We start from the raw sequence: 17,769 nt of genomic DNA on the forward strand, positions 1-17,769 counted from the left end.
GCAAGAGTTTTCAAACCAGTTCAAGGAGACACAGCCATCATTTGTTTTATTCTTTTCTGTCAGATTAAATGCTATGAACGGCTGGGATTTATTGCATTGGCTACTTTATTTTCTTTATTTCCCCTGACAAAGAAAAATGCAAATCACCAAAGCTACTACATACATACATACATACAAATGGCCATACGATAGCAGTTTATGTAATAATTTTTTTGTTCTTCAATGTAAATTCCCTTTTTGTTTAATAATTGTGCTGCATAAGTGATGATCAGGCAGACATGAGTTCACAGTTACTTAACCAACCAATAAAAAGCAATGATATCACAATCTACTCCTAAACAAACGGCAACTTATGCTACAAAAGTACTAACAAACCTAAATGAACAACTAAAAAGCAAACTAGCAAACATACAAGCAGGACCAAAATGTTTGCATAGTATCCCGTCATAAGGCACTTTTATGTATGAGAAACATCTAGTGGATTCTAGTAGATGATCTGTAATACTCATTCCACCAATCAGATTACCATCTGTGAAGGCATTGCACATTCATTAGTCTTATTTTTTTTAAATATCAAACAGGCATTAATCTTGTTTGGCACTCATTGAATACTAAGGTATCCTTGTGCATAATTGCAAGACATTCATTCAGTACATTAAGAACATACATATGGCAACATCTCATCTCACAACGTGTGCATTTGTGAGTTAGGCATGTGATGTTTTTATAAAGATATGCTGCAGTTTGGTAACGCGTGTCAACGTGATTGATTGTGTTTTCGTCCTTCGGTGTTCAGTTAGAGTTCACATTTTTTTTGGCTTGATCGCAATGAGTTCTCAGTATGTTGCTGTCATTTCTGGTGTGGAAACAGCTGGGGTTTAAGTGAATGGATGTGTGATGACAGCTAGTTTCAGATGTTGTTGGTTGTGTCCAACCTACGTGAAATCTTAAAAGGATGTAGATATTAGGATCTTGTGCAGGTTGGCGTTTTGTAATTCGTCTCGTATAAGGACTGAGGCCAACATGTCCTCTAGCCCAGCTGGTCCTCGTATTGCTTTCGGAAACAGTCTCCGGCCGGGAAGAAATCCCAGCATCTTTCCTGATACATCTTCCAAACGTATGACTCCTGTAGATGAGATATTTGAAAATAATTATCGTCCTAGTAAATGATCAGATTTATCTTTTTAATAGCTTTGATGAATTACCTGACCGGTGTGTTCAGTCTCATCTTTGTTGATGAGATACATCAAGAAGAATCTGTTAAAGAAGTACAGTCATCATTGAAGTTTATAAAGGAAACATTCAAACAATGCACACGTTAATGATGACATAGACGGTCATGTAACTTATTACAGTAAGTACAGTAAAGTGTGTACTCACAAATAGTTGGCCAGATTGTGCTCTTGTAAAGTATGGGTCTCAAAGCCGTGCGGAGTTGTGTCGAAGTAGTCGTTCCCAATTCCGCAGATAAAGCATTTTGTCTGCACAAAAACATAAGAAAATAAACATAAGTCTTGCTTATTTTTCACTAAGGGGTGGATTCCAGGACAGGGTCCCACACTTAAATACATGTTTGAGCTCTCCTAATTCAAAAACACTTATATACACACTCACCTAAAGGATTATTAGAAACACCGTACTAATACTGTGTTTGACCCCCTTTCGCCTTCAGAACTGCCTTAATTCTACGTGGCATTGATTCAACAAGGTGCTGAAAGCATTCTTTAGAAATGTTGGCCCATATTGATAGGATAGCATCTTGCAGTTGATGGAGATTTGTGGGATGCACATCCAGGGCACGAAGCTCCCGTTCCACCACATCCCAAAGATGCTCTATTGGGTTGAGATCTGGTGACTGTGGGGGCCATTTTAGTACAGTGAACTCATTGTCATGTTCAAGAAACCAATTTGAAATGATTCGAGCTTTGTGACATGGTGCATTACCCTGCTGGCAGTAGCTATCAGAGGATGGGTACATGATGGTCATAAAGGGATGGACACGGTCAGAAACAATGCTCAGGTAGGCCGTGGCATTTAAACGATGCCCAATTGGCACTAAGGTGCCTAAAGTCTGCCAAGAAAACATCCCCCACAGCATTACACCACCACCACCAGCCTGCACAGTGGTAACAAGGCATGATGGATCCATATTCTCATTTTGTTTATGCCAAATTCTACCATCTGAATGTCTCAACAGAAATTGAGACTCATCAGACCAGGCAAGATTTTTCCAGTCTTAAACTGTCCAATTTTGGTGAGCTCGTGCAAATTGTAGCCTCTTTTTTCTATTTGTAGTAGCAATGAGTGGTACCCGGTAGGGTCTTCTGCTGTTGTAGCCCATCCACCTCAAGGTTGTGCGTGTTGTGGCTTCAGAAATGCTTTGCTGCATACCTCAGTTGTAACTAGTGGTTATTTCAGTCAAAGTTGCTCTTTTTATCAGCTTGAATCAGTCGGCCCATTCTCCTCTGACCTCTAGCATCAACAAGGCATTTTCGCCCACAGGACTGCCGCATACTGGATGTTTTTCCCTTTTCACACCATTCTTTGTAAACCCTAGAAATGGTTGTGCGTGAAAATCCCAGTAACTGAGCAGATTGTGAAATACTCAAACTGGCCCATCTGGCACCAACAACTATGCCACGCTCAAAATTGCTTAAATCACCTTTCTTTTCCATTCTGGCATTAAGTTTGGAGTTCAGGAGATTGTCTTGACCAGGACCACACCCCTAAATCCATTGAAGCAACTGCCATGTGATTGGTTGATTAGATAATTGCATTAATGAGAAATTGAACAGGTGTTACTATTAATCCTTTAGGTGAGTGTTTATAAATGCTGATATTTTGTCCCAAGATGCACACCTGTAATGGGGTTTTTTTTGTAAGTTTTGCTTGTAAAAATTACTTTTCTCACGAGATGCTGGGTTTACAGCACAGACTGTAAAAAAGATGGACGTAGTGTTCGTGACGTCACCCATGGGTTTCTGAAGAATGTTTTTGAAGCTTTAAGTAGGCGATGCCTGCCATCCCATCCTGGCCGTGAATCACTTGGGGATATCCGAAATTGGGTAAAGAGGCGGGACGTGGGTGAAGCTGAGGTGGCTGGTTGCTGAAGCCACGCCCCCTAGATTGACTCTAGTGACAGCAGTGGCTGTTCACCCCTTACTCAAGTGGCTTTAGAACTTTAAGGCTTAATATAATGTAAACGGGTGAGTTAAAAAAAATTCACCCCCCTCACAGTTGTCATGAAGGGCAAAATTAGCTATACACAAGATTTTGGCTATCCCTTCTAGCCACAACCCAAAAGCATGTCTCTGTCTGGAATCCCACATCCAAAATTAAGTGGTTAAGCCAGTTGCTATAGACGGTTTCATCGGACGCACATGATACACGTCTGGTTCCGAACCTTACTTCCGGTTTCGTTTTTTTAATGGTCTGACTAGTTGCTAAACTGATCTCTTGAACAAATGCCTCGTCAAAAATAACAAATGTTTTGGTTTTCTAGGTAATCTATGTGTTGTTTTTTTTACTTAGTTTATTTATATAACATGTTTAAAGAACTTTGTTGTTATTTATTCTTAGCAGAGTTTACCGGAAGTTACGTGCGGACCGCGACAGCCGCTTGTTTATGTTGTTACTGCTGAAACGGTCTATATCATGACACCCAAACAAACAGCAATGTTTTAACAGCAAAACACTGTTTACACCCAGGAGGACATTGCCCTACAGTTTAGCATCTAGTAGCATGTTATTAAGCACGAGATCATGCCGCTCCAAGCACTCACCTCCATGTCTTCCTTCACCTGCTCCTGCTGATCTCTCAACTCACCGAAGGCATCGATGATCAAACCTGTTTGCAAATGAAAGCATTCATCAGACCCTTGACTGCTACATTTGGGTTTTAAATGATAAAAGGGATTTGCAACAAGGTTATCCATGGTTGGGTGGTCATGTTCATATAATAAGTGTAATTGGGCGTGTTAAATCTCAGTACCCTGAATGATGGCCAGCAGAATGACGATGACGAAGAAAAAGAAGGTGATGTCGAACAGAATGCGGTAGAGCTCGTAAGGGTCACCGGCCGGGTCCTCGATTTCATCACCAATGCCTCCTCCGGCTCTCACGCCCACATACATGTGGAACAGGTAACACTGGGAAAATGTGGAATAGTTTACCATGGTATTTAAGTTTATGTACATTAGTAAAAGTGTTTGGGGTATTCAATCTAATGAATTACATCAATATTGCATAGTAGTATTTGTACCTCCAGATGAGGAGAGTAAGGGTATGTTTTTGAAATTAAGATTTATATATATTGGTGCAAAAAATATATATTTCCTATAAAGGGACACTCCATTTAAAAAAAAAAAAAATATTCCAGCTCCCCTAGAGTTAAACATCTGATTTTTTTTACCATTTTGGAATTCATACAGCTGGTCTGGCGCTAACACCCTCAGCATAGCTCAGCACAATCCACCGAACCCGACCAGACCATTAGCATCGCGCATAAAAATAACCAAAGAGTTTTGATATTTTTCTTATTTAAAACTTGACTCTACTGTAGTTGCATTGTGTACTAAGACCGACGGAAAACGTCTAGGAACTATACTCTCATTCTGGCGTAATAATCAAGGACTTTGCTGCCGTACCATGGCTGCAGCAGGCGCAATGATATTACGCAGTGCCCAAAAAAAGTCCCCTGCTATTGAAATGGCAGCAAAGTTTTTGATTATTAGAAAATTGCAACTTTTTCCGTCGGTCTTAGTACACGATGCAACCACAGAAGAGTCAAGGTTCAAATAGGAAAAATATCAAAACTCTGGTTATTCTCCTAAGCGATGCCAATGGTCCAATCAGACTCAACGAACCATGCCAAGCCACGCCAAAAGTGGCACCGCCAGACCCGGAGATCAGCCGAAAGGACTCCAAAACAATAAAAATAAAATGTTTAACTCTATAGGAGCTGGAAAATGAGCATAATGTTTTGTCCCTTTAAAGTTGTCCAAATTAAGTTTTTAGCAACACGTATTACTAATGATACATAATCATTGTAGGAATTTTACAAAATATCATAAAAAACAATCATTTTGACCCCAAGAATGGTTGGGTATTGCTACAAAATATACCCGTGCTACTTGTGACTGGTTTTGTTGTCCAGGGTCACATATAAGAAGTCAATATGTGGTTCTTTTTTCTGTATCACTGAACAAAAGTTTATGACTGGCCTACAGCCTACATCAATCAATCTGTTTATCAGACTGAGGTAGGTTTAAAGGGTAACGTTCTGTCTGCTCTTGTTAAGTGTGCTTCATTGAGGCTTGCTGTCCGTAGAGCAGATGGGACCTGAAATGTTCGTCAACTCTGAACTACTCCAAAGGCAAAACAAAAATCCAAACATTTACACACAGCACTCAGGGGCTACAGTGTAATCATGTTCATTTTTAAATCGCACTAATGACACATTGTATGTCAGCCACAAAAAAAAGATTTCTATTACAACAAAAAAGCTAAACTCACAGTCATCATATCATCACACTTCATATCAGGCTGGTCCTCATCCTCGCTCTTGTTATAAAACTTGCGGAAGAAGTTAAAAGCCACCACGGTGTACAGATAGACCACGACTGCCAGGAGTCCTACAGTCAACACCAACTGTTCAAAGAAAGTATTATAATTAAATGACAGAGAATGATGTTTTGTGGTAAAACTGCCATCTGGTGGATGAGACTTACCTGTTTTCCATTATGAGTTACAGATGACAGGATAGTTCTCAAGGTCTTAAAGCCCATGGCAATGTCCAGCAAATGAGCAGCGAAGAAGAAGTTATTATAATGCCCGAGAATAGACATGGTGGTGTACCAGATCAGATAGAGGAAAGACTGGAGAGGAAAGCAAAAATGTTACTCAAATACAACAAGATGATAGAGGACAATTTCATCACGTTTGAAGCGGAGACACACTCACATTGTCAGTAAGCACCACTCCCATCTTCCAGATATGATATTTGGTGTCAATAGAACTCAACCTGTAATAAAACAAGTCATAAGTGCACGATACGCTCATTCTGCAAAACAGGTGCCATTTCTAGTTTGATAAGATGATTTTTAAAGTGTGTTTTTGTGCTCATTTAAACAGAAATGTTCTTGTAAATTAGCACTTTTATCAGGCTCTTATGTTTCGGTTCAGGAATTTCACTTTAATGGCAATAAAAAAGGTACAAGTCACTAATTCAAATGCCTTCTTTTCACTCATTTTATTGGTATTATTTAATGTTATTTCCCCTGTATAGAGTTCATTATGGTTCAAGGTGTCTCTGCTCAAGTTACTTTGATACTAGGTTGGCACATACGCAGTGGTATGCTAAATACAGTTGACTATCTGTTTATTAGGACTAATATTTAAAGTCTGTGTAAAGTCAGATATTAATGTGTTCTCAGTTTGTCACACAACAAAAATGTGATTATTAACCACCAAGCCAAATTTCAATGAAAAAATGGCAAATAAATAAAGTTATTAAAATCAGGGAGCATTCTCTGATCTCAAATTCTGGGGGCATGTCCGGTGTCGGTGGTGCTACAACCACGCCCATTTGCAGGTTGTGGCTAGAAGGGATACAGCTACCTGCTCCCAAACCCAACATTTGATGGGATTTAGACTGTAGATGTATCCTATCTAGAGGTCTTCACATGTCCCCCTTGATCCAAAAACCAGAGGTCCGACCCAAGTAGGTTCGGGTCTAAACGTTTACATATGCCTCGGACACTGGTTATGTTTAATATTAGTTCCCTCTGGACTCTGGTAAAGTAAAATGAATATGTTTTTGTCGTACGGACCCAAGAAGACCTGAACTATCTCACGTAAGTCCTTTTCCAACCCCTCATTTGTTTGCCAAGAGCAATTGAAAAATATTGCCACTGGGTCGGACTCCGGTCTAATTTTTTCAAGTTTGTATCTGGTCGAGTTATATATATGCACGTCGGGTTTGGGTAAAAAGTGATAAAGGTAATTTCTGGTCGGGTACATTTCTTTGAACCCGAGAAGACCTCTAATCCTATCTAGCCAGAACAGCTGTTTTTCATCCTAATCCTACCTGCAAACCCTAACCCATCTTGCAAGATTTGGCCACAGCTGTATCTTCTCTAGCCAGAACCGGAAAGCTGCCATCTCTTTCAACTTTCTAAAAATTCTGTCATCATTTACTCACTCTCATGTTGTTACAAACCTGTATAAATTTCTTTGTTCTGATGAACACAAATATATTTTGAGGAATGTTTGTAACCAAACCTTTAATGAGCCCCATTCACTTCCATAAAAAGTATACTACTGGAGTAAATGGAGCTCACAAACTGTTTGATTACAAACATTCCTCAAAATATATTTCACTGCAAAACCCTTTTTTGGGGACAAAAACCTCAACTTCTAAAAAAATGCACTTCTTTGGACAGCTGCAAAAGCATTTGATGCAACTAGAAACTTTGCCAAGGTGGCGTTTAGCGGCTTTTGCATCTGAACTCTTCATATACTGTATTCAATATTACAAACCTTGTGACCAAGGATGTGAGAGTCATCACTTAAAGGCACTGATTAGAAAAAAATCCACTTGGTAACTAAACATAACCAAGGTAACAGTGTTGGCATTTAAATATTGTCCCCTGCTGCCAAACATTAAGTGATAAAACCCGTGACATTTATTCACCCTTGAACAGTACAGTGCTTAAAAGCATGTTTTGTAGAATGATCCCCTTGAATAACTAAAGGCTCTTTCAGGTTACAATAGCTCAACCAGGAGAGCAGGGACGCCTCCTTCACCACAGCCTCTTCAGTGGGGTCGAAGTCTAGCGCGCTCTTATCCAGACCCAGAAGTTCAGCTATGCGCTCGGCCCCATACAAATCACCGTATTTATTGATGACCTAAAGAGAGTGCAGGCAGTCCACTGAAAAATATGCATCATTAACCATTCACGTGTCACATTTACTGTCATTATACTTACCTTCCTCTTAACAAATTTGTCCCAGTAATTGTTAGGGAAGGAGCTGAAAGACAAGATGATTTTTAAGTAATACAATAACATGAATACTGTACAAATTGCTAATGTAGTGTATTATTATAAAATGAACAAGAAGGTTTCTTACGGAGTTGCAATAACCAGACGATCCCACTGTCCTTTGATATCATCATCAGATGGCTGCTCAGTTATATACAAACCATCAAACTCTAGCTTTCTGGCGATCTCTTTCTCTCTCTTGAACACTACTAAGGGAACCTACAGTGAACAGAAAACAAGGTTACATGGACAACACTGTTGCACATCATCTGGCTTTCACATATCAGTAAGCTGTCTATGGTTAGTTTAAACAAAGCAGAGGTTAACCTTTAGGCAGTAATATCCAATGACGCAGAGGCATGAGATGATTGTATGAAATACAGCCAAGAAAGTCAAAGTGGGCGCCATATAGCCAGTGTTCTCCTGAAGAATGAAGTATTGCATTCTTTCATCTTCATCATCATCTTCATCTTCTGCACCACCCCAGGATCCTTCCTCTTCATCGTCATCTCCAGTCACCTTTAGAAAGTATCAAAGAACTAGATAAAGCAGCCTAGAAGGTCACTAAACAAACTTACATATTATTTGTAAGACGTCAATGATAATTCTATGAAGTCACCTTATAGAAGAGTAAGATGAAGTTGATGGCAAAGGCCACAAACAGAGCCAGAAAACGAAGGTTGTAGAAATTACGAGCCAGATAATTCTACAAAGAAAAAATGAAATAATTCAGTGCTGAAATATTATTATTTTTCTACTAAATAAAGAAATGCATTTTCTTGCAGGACAACTGAAAGTGTGACTTCGACATAGTATCTTACAAGCATTTTGGTTTTGTAGACTTCAAGCCCTGCAATGAAGCTGGCCATGAATGCTGGAGATTCGTCTTTTGATACACCGTGTTTGGCTCTTGGAGTCGGTTTGGCAGCTTCCGTTTCCTCAGATGTTTCTTCTTTAGCCTTGTCCTCTTTCTCCTGGTTCTCAGTGCTAAAAACATCTCCATGTCAATGTTTGGACAAAGAAATGATTAAACATCTAATCAATACAACAGACATGGAACTTACTCTGCTTTCTCCGGTTCAGATTCGGGTTTGTCTGCAGCTACTTTCTGTGTATTTAAAAAACAACATACTATATGAAATCAATTACAATTGACATAATCTTTTTTTACAAGAACAGACACAAACCTGACTTTTCTTCTTCTCGACAGGAGCGCTAGCTTCCGTATGGACCTCACAGACATCGCCCAGACCAGGTTCTAGCCCATGCTTCCCCTCTTTCTTTCCCGCAGGATTGAGGAGATCCATGATCACATCAGCTTCCAGTTTCTCAGCACCAGGACCAGTCATCTGCACCATATCTGCCGTCACAACTAGCTCATTGCTTTCAGTTTTCTCCGCTTCCAAAACATCGCCGTGGATTCCAAACTGTGTGGGATCAGGCATGTTACCCAAAATATCAGTCACTTTCATGTTTTTAGCCCCCTCTACAAGGCCCCCTCCAAACATGGAGGACCAAATAATATGGAAGAACCCAAAGATAATGCTGAAAATTCCTTTGAAGAACCCGGTGAAGAGCATCCAGAAGAAGGAGAAGAAGCCTGTAATCATCTCCTTTATAGTCAGTTTTCTGAGTTTCTTGAACTGTTTGCGCATACTCTTCAACGTCAGCATCTGACGGAAATTAGACACGCTCTTCTTCACGGAGGCACAAGCCGCGGTGAAGGCCGAGGCAGACTCGAGGGACACTTCTTCCTCTTCGGACAATCCTTCGAGAAGACTGTGCACATCTTCCTCTTCATTTTCCTCAGGTCGTTCTGTGGCATCTTGCTCGGAAATCTGAGAGGCCAGCTGCATCTCAAATATTGTGTCTTCACAGAAGTTCACGAATAACTCCATCTTTTCGCTCTCGCCACCTTCGTTGACCACATCGAAGATGAACTGCCTTTTGGACTCTTTGACTTGGGGCTTCTCCCACTGGGTTCTGCTGGACTCACTGATCTCAAAGTAAACCCTTTCGATCCTTTTGGCACCACCCATGATCTCGATACGACCCAGGTACGGCTCGAAGTAGCTGAGAACACTTTCGGCCAGGTCTAAGAAGGTAGCCAGGCGTGAGTCGTGGGGCATATGTTCTGATAGGTTAGTGAGTAGCACAGCCACATTAAAGCCAATGTCCTTGGCGGGTTCGTGGAAGCGTCCCACAAACTCTTCGTAGTTGAACATGTCATTTTCATCTGCCTCCACACAAGACAGAAGGAACTCGATCTCCGACTGTGTGTACTGCTTTTGGCTCTCCATGGACTTCTGGAACTCCTTCTTGGATATGACGCCTTTGCAGTCCGGGTCGTGCTCTTTGAAGTTATCCGATGTGGTTAGGTCCTTCAGTTTGAGGAACATGTCGAAGAACTTGAGGATCATTTCCACATTGCTGGAGGACTCAACTAAAGTGTCGACCATCTGCTTACCGATAGTTCCATTGACCACATTACCTGAAAAGCATTATGAAAACATACTAATCTGGTGTCTCACAAGTTCCAGCATGAAATAGAAAAGACCAAAAACTCCAACCTTCAAGAAGAGATAACATCATGACCACCATATCCTTCTGCAAATCCATCAATTCCTTCAATAGCTCGATTTGGCTAGAATCCTGAGTTAAGAGGTTATGGGTAAATAACGCATTTTCATTAGACTTCAAAATTATAGGAGTGGCTGTTGCTGCTTACATGTGATAGTTTCATTTGCATGTTGGCGAAAACATGCAGGAATCCCACCACTGCATCCCACAACCTGCTGTGTGCCAAACTCTGCTGATTCCCAATACAAGGGCCCTCGAATAAAAATAAAAACCAAGCATTACATCAATGCAATGAGGTTTGTAGAATACAGTGCACCGCTCATAATGTAAAGCTCATATATGTACCTGGATGTACTCAGTGAGTGAGTTAAAGATTTGTTTGGCTACTGCCAATGCTTTAGAGAAGTTATATTGCCCAGCCTCATCCATGACATCTTTTCCAGAGTAATACCAGTAAAAATCGCTTATGGACTCCTGATAATAAAAACAGATATGGAGATTACTTCAGACTTTAGTTCTTTTATTATGATTCTGTATTTTGGTTTATTCCATTTATCTGCATGTATTTTGTGTATGTGTTACTTGTAGACGCAAGAGGTAGTCCACGGTGCTAATGATGATGTTGACCGTAGTAGTGTTTCCCGTCTGGGTCCGCAGGAAGTTTTGGAAATCTGTTGAGATATTTAAAATGCAAATAAAGATTATCAAGCAAATGTTAAATGATGACTAAGTTAAGGAAAGGGTGTAATTTATGATTTATTGATTAAATTGATTTGGCACTTTTTTCCCAAATGGACTCATAGTGCATACAACCTATATTTTATGAGTACATCCATTCCCTGGAAATCAACCCCATAACCTTGGTGTTGCTAGTGTAATGTTCAACCATTGGAGCTAAAGTACACTTGTGCAGGTGTAAAATGTGTGTGAGAATTAGGATAAAAGAATTAATTTAAACCAGTGGTCTCCAACGTGGTGCCGGCACGGTGCTGCCAAAGCACACTCTACTAATATTTAATACATATTTTTTACATTAGCTTGGCTTCTTTGTGTATGTTAACATTTTAAACAATGATAAAACATATCAACAAGTAAAATAAAATAAACAAGTAAAACAAAAAAGTTTTGAGTAGACTGTATCAAAAAGTAGCCCTCAAGATTGTTTATCCATTGTGGTAGCCCTTGCTCACAAAAAGGTTGGAGACCCCTGATTTAAACAAAGTTTAACTATGTCAACACTGCTATGTCAAACACAAACGTAATGTTAAAAGTCTTACCGTTATTATGGCCCTCACACAGGAGTTGCAAAAACCTGAATAGATCCTTTGTAAACTCATCATTTTGTAGCACTTTTGAACCTTAAAACAAGACACGTAGAAAATAAATGTTGTTATTTTTGGACCATTTTCAGCTAAAGAACTTCAAATAGATTTTTTTATCAGTCTCAAGCAAGCGTTTGACTATTTTATGAGCTTGATTCACTTAGAATGGGGAGCTTAAAAGTGCAGCCCCGCAATTGCATCTCAAGAGATGACTGGAAAATAAAAGCTTGTAGATTAATACACAAAATTATATTTCAAAATGCCGGGTTAGCAAAGTAACTTTCACAAGGATCGTTTGTGCGTAGTTTATGTTGGAGATACGATTGAATCGTACTTAAGATGCTATTTTAATAATTTAATAATAAAAAGAGCAATATATTTGCAATATATTCTACACAATGTCACTTTGTGAAAGTTAGTCATGTAAGGAACTAGCCTTGTAAAATAGCCCCAGATCCACAGCGTAGCAAAGCCCTTTGCTCATTTTGTAGCTGTTTTGATCTTTAGCTCAATAAATATGTATTATTCATTTTTAATACATAGTTGGAGTAGATTATTAGCTCACATATAAGACAAAATGTCACATTCACTGAACTAGATGAAGTTTATGTGTACAGAGCCTGGCTTAGTTTTGAGTTCTGTCTTAAATCTGTATGTCATCATGCAGTTCTGCATCTCTAAAAGCCAGCACCAGTGGGTTGTGCATTCATGGTAGCAGGGAACAGGGGCAAAGTTTCTAAAATGGCGACATGCCAGTAGATAGCGTTGCAAAACGACGAGTAGCTAAACTTTATTTACCCCGCTCACTCGCGTTGACTGCAATCCAGTACAAAATGATGAAGGACAAACAAAGAGAGCAGACAAAAGCAAATGGAGAGAGATTGAATTTTAGAAAGAATTAAGAGTCATTTAACTTTTAGTGAGAAGATGAACATGAAGTTGCAGAGGTAAACAGACAGATTTTACACAAAAAGTAATAGTACCTCTGTTTTTTTAAGGTCCGGTTTCTCGGACAAGGTTAAGATTAGTACAGGACTAGGCGTTAGTTATATATTAGGCCATTAAAGTATTTTTACAAGCAAACATTACAAAAAGCATTACATGATGTGTGCATCTTGAGACAAAACAATGGCACTGATAAATTAGGGTGACCATACGTGCCATTCTTCCCGAACGCGTCCTTGCCAGGATTTACAACCGTAGTTTCATTCTTACCTTAAAATGTAATGGTTGCTTTTTTGTAATAATAACAATAATCCTCTATGACGTATGTGGTCGACCAAAACGACTTCCAGAAGAATGGCACGTATGGTCACCCTAGATAAATGTTAAGGTATGTCAGTACAAGATGTTTTTAAATTAAACATCAAACATGCATTATATTCTGAGACTAGGATATGCCCAGTCTGGGAAACCACCCCTATAAGATGCAACGCATAACCATAAAAATTGGAAGCTGGGAAGCATACTATGTAGGCATATACAGCTTATTATTCATTGGGAGTAGACAAGGCTTTATTTATTTAATTTAGATATACAAATATGAATAAGGCATTAGTACTATTTTAAATGCAGTGGTTCCAATAATTTATCCCAAAATAAAAAAAACATGCTTAGTGTAAATATATAGCATAAAATATAAGCAATCCATTCTCATGACTATGATGCAAAAATCTTACACTTACTGTAGTACTACATTATAATGTGTGGCAAATGATTATACAGTAAGTGCTAAATATTTGAATTGTTAAGTATTTGTACAGTATTCATGCTGATTTACACATACTATATTTTCATATCCTTATGCTTTTGTATTGCATAGCTGTGTACCCTTTATTTTATTGCATGATGTGAAATACAGGAACTTGCATTGTTGCAGTGATTTACAGTGCGCATTAACTGCACCTCAAGTTACCGTGGTGCAACGTTTGCTAGCAAATTAAAAAGAACTGATACCATTACCGTGCTAAACATTATTAAACAGAAGCAAATTTACTCTGCAAAACTTATTTTAATTTATGTAATGGCAGGGAAAATGTATCCTAGATATCATTGAATATATGACCCTGGACCAGTCATAATGGTCAATTTAATAAATAAGCTTTCCATTAATGAATGATTTGTTAGTATAGGACAATATTTGAAGAGTTTTCTTTCAAAATGCGATAAACTTTTTTTTTTAATAAAGTTACTGCCAAAATCATTATTATATTTAAAAGTAAATTCTTAATTTTACGCAAAATCCAATATCCGCCGTGTTATTCTGTCATCTTTTCTCCCTTTTTTCCCAAAACGCAATAAACGCCACTCCTCCTTTTCTGCAGAATGCAATAAATCCGCTCAACAAATCACAGCGCACGATTCCACGAATTGTAAACAATGGCGGAGCGTTAAATACACACAGAATCCTAGTTTTCCTGATCTTGTAGTTCGTGATCAACAAACAAACAAAAACAAAATGGTACTTTAATGGCATTGATAAACCTGTGGTGTTTTTTTGTGACGGGAAAGGAACGTAAGCCATCAACATCTAATAATTTGCGCGAGAGTCACTCGGGAGACAGAAAATGCTGGTTGCTTGTTCTCCCAACAGCATCAAGCTTCTGCCATGCTAACACATTGACCCCAGGGGATCTTATAAAAAACTTTCCATTATTTTACACGAGGCCAACGAAAATCGAGCAGGACCAAAACATTTTAGAGCTGATCGCTGTCAAAAAAGTAAAGCGACAACGTCCCAAGTATAACCGCAGCAATGACAGTGTTCTTAATATCACAAAGTAAGTGTTTTGATTAATGTCATGTTTATTTGTTTATTATTCAATGTCTTTTTTAATCAGTGTATACCACTAGTCAACTAAATGAATATATAGCATTTAAAAAAAAAACTTTGTGTAAAAAATCATCCGTTTTTATAATAAATCTTTGAAAATCAAATTATAGATTTGAATTTTTTATGTTTTTATAACCTAAAGATGCTATGTGAAAGTTTGTAACAGAAAATAGTGTTTTTTTTATCTTGTCACTTTCTTGGTATAGAAACCATGTTTTTACCCAAATTAGTCAAAATGGATTTATTGCGTTTTGGAACCAAACTATTAATTTGGCCGAGATACAACTATTTAAAAATCTGGAATATGAGGGTACAAAAAAACTAAATCTTTTTTTTGCCTTTAAATTGTCCACTCAAAAAAATTACGTTTTGATAGGAAACTTACAAAAATCTTTACATAATATACTAATATTTCATACCCATGCGACTTAAGGTTTTGTGGTCCAGGGACCAGGGTCACATATACTGGCTATATTATAAACTAATGACAGGTCCCATCATCAAAACATGCAGCAGTTTTGGCTTACTTGACCCCTCTTCAGTCACCATTCCAAGACTTTCTGCTTTATTTTGCCTTTCAAATGCATTCAAATCCAGCACACTGTCCGAGACACAGAGAAACAGTCACAATTTCTAATCACTGGAAACCAAAATGGGTATTTTAGTGCACATCGCACTCACCTGCAAGACTGCATTAATCCTGATAAACTTTTAAAGAATCCAGCATCTCGCTTGTCTTTCAAATAATCCAACATTTTCTAAAGAAATACAAAATATTAACATTTTTACTGAACTCTGCATTCTCAGTGGACAAAACTCACATGCCGAACCCAGTCAAGTTCATTACCTGCTGTACAAGAACGTTGCCTCCATTCAGAATTGAAATGCCTAGTTTAAGGGTTCCAGTCACCATAGGACCAAGTCGGCCTGTAATCAAACAAAAATTCCTGCTATGTTTCATCCACAGCAATTAACAAACAATTCAAGAGTTCAGAAAGAGCAGAAATGTACCTTTACTGGCACTGATCATCTGTAGGACCATTTCAGCAGCACCTCGAGCGTGAAGTCTGGCCTGCTGGTACAGAATCTTCTGCTTCTCCATTTCCTTTTCCTGTGAGAGAAAACAAACACTAGGTCTGATATATTGGGTTGATATTTGCCAATATTTTGATTCATGACCTCAATACGTCTAGTACTAAAAAGCATGTTGCTACACCTGACACCTGTATAATGAAATCTAAATTTATAGCTTCACTAATCTATCCAACCAGTTTTGCTTCAGTCATACCTCAAATGTTTTTTCTTTCCCCTCTTCTTCTTCCTCCTCTTCATTCTCAGCACAGCTCTGTAATGTAAAAAAATGAATCTTTTGCAATTCTACTCATTTGTGTTTCATCATCATATATTTACAGTACAACCTACAGTAAATGTGAGTCAATGCCACACTGACCTTTGCCATCATATCAGCGTAAGCAATATACAGAGGATCCACCTCTAGGAAGCTACAACAATACAAACACAATGAACTGGTCAGGTATGAATCTCTCACTATACGAATAAAAAAACTCTATTCACTTATATGAATACATCACCTCCTTTCAGTCAGAGCATTGTGACTGAAGTGAAGGATGAGCTGATGAAGAGGATCTGGCTGAACTTCAGCTTCTTCTTCCTCCTCTTCCTCTACCACAACTAAGGGAGTTTTCTACAAGAAGAGCCATAAACATTATAAAACCAGCATCTCATCACAAGCTCTATCCAAATCTGTCTCTCAAACAAACATGTCATTGCCATAATCAGAAGTCCACCTTGTACATCATCTCATGTACAAACACGCTTTGACTCACAAACCCATGCTCCCAGACATTGGGTCTCATTCAGCAGATTTAAGTGTGAAATCTGTGTATGAACATTTCCACAAACAAATCATGATTCACCGAAAGCTGAACGAGAATGCAAGATAAAAATACTATAATTTTAATATATATCACTGATATATAATATAAGTGGCACCTTCATCACAACCGGCTGGCTGTGAGACTCGAACAGTCAACTCAAAGTTTATAAGACTGACTCTCTAACCATTTTACCACACATGACCTATGTTGCTTTTATAATATACATTATTCCTACACATATAGATATTGTTATTAGGGCTGTCAAGCAATAAAAATGTTTAATCTTGGTTTAAAAAGTACAGAAATTGAATTAGGTAATCAAATGTAAAATAATACTGCATACACGGTATAAACTATGTGATATGAAGTTATTTCAACATATGTTTTATGTTACTTTATGACTTGATAGCGTGCGTTAAATGTGTTAAAAATACTCCCCATAACTAATTCATCTAAATAGTGCTTTAAATGAATAGCAATAATTTCTATCTATTTCATTAGATACAAGTACACGTAATGAGAGTTTCAAACATTAATCAGACACTTTTACATCTCTGGTGAAACCCTATTAAAGAAATATTCCAAATTTTCAAAAAAAATCCCGATAATTTCTCAACCCATGTCATCCAAAATGTTGTTCTTTCTTTGTTCAGTCAAAAAAAGTATGTTTTTTGAGAAAAACATTCAAGGATTTATAAAGTTTATTGGACCTCAACAGTTTACGGTTTAAATGCTGTTTAAAATTGCAGTTTCAATGCAGCTTCAAATGGCTCTAAACAATCCCAAACAAGGCATAAAGCTCTTATCTAGCAAAATTATTTCCATTTTCGCCAAGAAAAATATTTTTTATTTTTCTTGCCGAAAATGGAAATAATTTTGCTGTTTTAAATAAACTTCTCAACTTTACATAATGCGTAAGCACACTGAAAGGTCACGCATAACGTTTGCAAAATTACTGCCCCAGTGTTTGTATGTGGAATGATACTAATTAATGTCTTTGTGTCAGTTTATGGTTTCACATTTGTGACGCGTGACCTTTCGACGTGCTTACGCATTATGTAAGGTCGCGCTGGCGCATCAAATGACTGGTACAA

The 17,769-nt window shown here is 38.2% G+C and overlaps 1 protein-coding gene across 4 annotated transcripts in view; it reads right to left on the bottom strand.

The window, feature by feature from the left end:
- Positions 1-19: 19 nt before the first annotated feature.
- The window catches only part of ryr3 (ryanodine receptor 3), a 107,800-nt gene continuing 90,050 nt past the window's right edge, over positions 20-17,769 (bottom strand). For 3 of the 4 annotated variants that reach the window (XM_073856074.1, XM_073856072.1, XM_073856071.1), the window contains 29 exons: positions 16,370-16,482; positions 16,228-16,279; positions 16,066-16,122; positions 15,789-15,888; positions 15,625-15,704; positions 15,459-15,535; positions 15,305-15,378; positions 12,743-12,760; positions 11,900-11,980; positions 11,205-11,293; positions 10,968-11,096; positions 10,771-10,875; positions 10,613-10,694; positions 9,230-10,533; positions 9,107-9,150; positions 8,864-9,029; positions 8,662-8,748; positions 8,370-8,561; positions 8,131-8,261; positions 7,989-8,031; positions 7,781-7,908; positions 5,962-6,022; positions 5,730-5,876; positions 5,515-5,649; positions 3,992-4,148; positions 3,783-3,847; positions 1,381-1,481; positions 1,206-1,257; positions 20-1,126 (listed from right to left, as the gene is read on the bottom strand). In XM_073856074.1, the coding sequence (XP_073712175.1) occupies positions 1,031-1,126; positions 1,206-1,257; positions 1,381-1,481; positions 3,783-3,847; positions 3,992-4,148; positions 5,515-5,649; positions 5,730-5,876; positions 5,962-6,022; positions 7,781-7,908; positions 7,989-8,031; positions 8,131-8,261; positions 8,370-8,561; positions 8,662-8,748; positions 8,864-9,029; positions 9,107-9,150; positions 9,230-10,533; positions 10,613-10,694; positions 10,771-10,875; positions 10,968-11,096; positions 11,205-11,293; positions 11,900-11,980; positions 12,743-12,760; positions 15,305-15,378; positions 15,459-15,535; positions 15,625-15,704; positions 15,789-15,888; positions 16,066-16,122; positions 16,228-16,279; positions 16,370-16,482 (3,966 nt within the window). In that variant the 3' untranslated portion in view covers positions 20-1,030. The remainder of the gene's footprint in view (positions 1,127-1,205; positions 1,258-1,380; positions 1,482-3,782; positions 3,848-3,991; positions 4,149-5,514; positions 5,650-5,729; positions 5,877-5,961; positions 6,023-7,780; positions 7,909-7,988; positions 8,032-8,130; positions 8,262-8,369; positions 8,562-8,661; positions 8,749-8,863; positions 9,030-9,106; positions 9,151-9,229; positions 10,534-10,612; positions 10,695-10,770; positions 10,876-10,967; positions 11,097-11,204; positions 11,294-11,899; positions 11,981-12,742; positions 12,761-15,304; positions 15,379-15,458; positions 15,536-15,624; positions 15,705-15,788; positions 15,889-16,065; positions 16,123-16,227; positions 16,280-16,369; positions 16,483-17,769) is intronic. The other variant, XM_073856073.1, reaches the window with a different exon arrangement.

Source organism: Misgurnus anguillicaudatus, chromosome 18 (assembly GCF_027580225.2).
Source record: "Misgurnus anguillicaudatus chromosome 18, ASM2758022v2, whole genome shotgun sequence".
Lineage (NCBI taxonomy): Eukaryota > Metazoa > Chordata > Actinopteri > Cypriniformes > Cobitidae > Misgurnus > Misgurnus anguillicaudatus.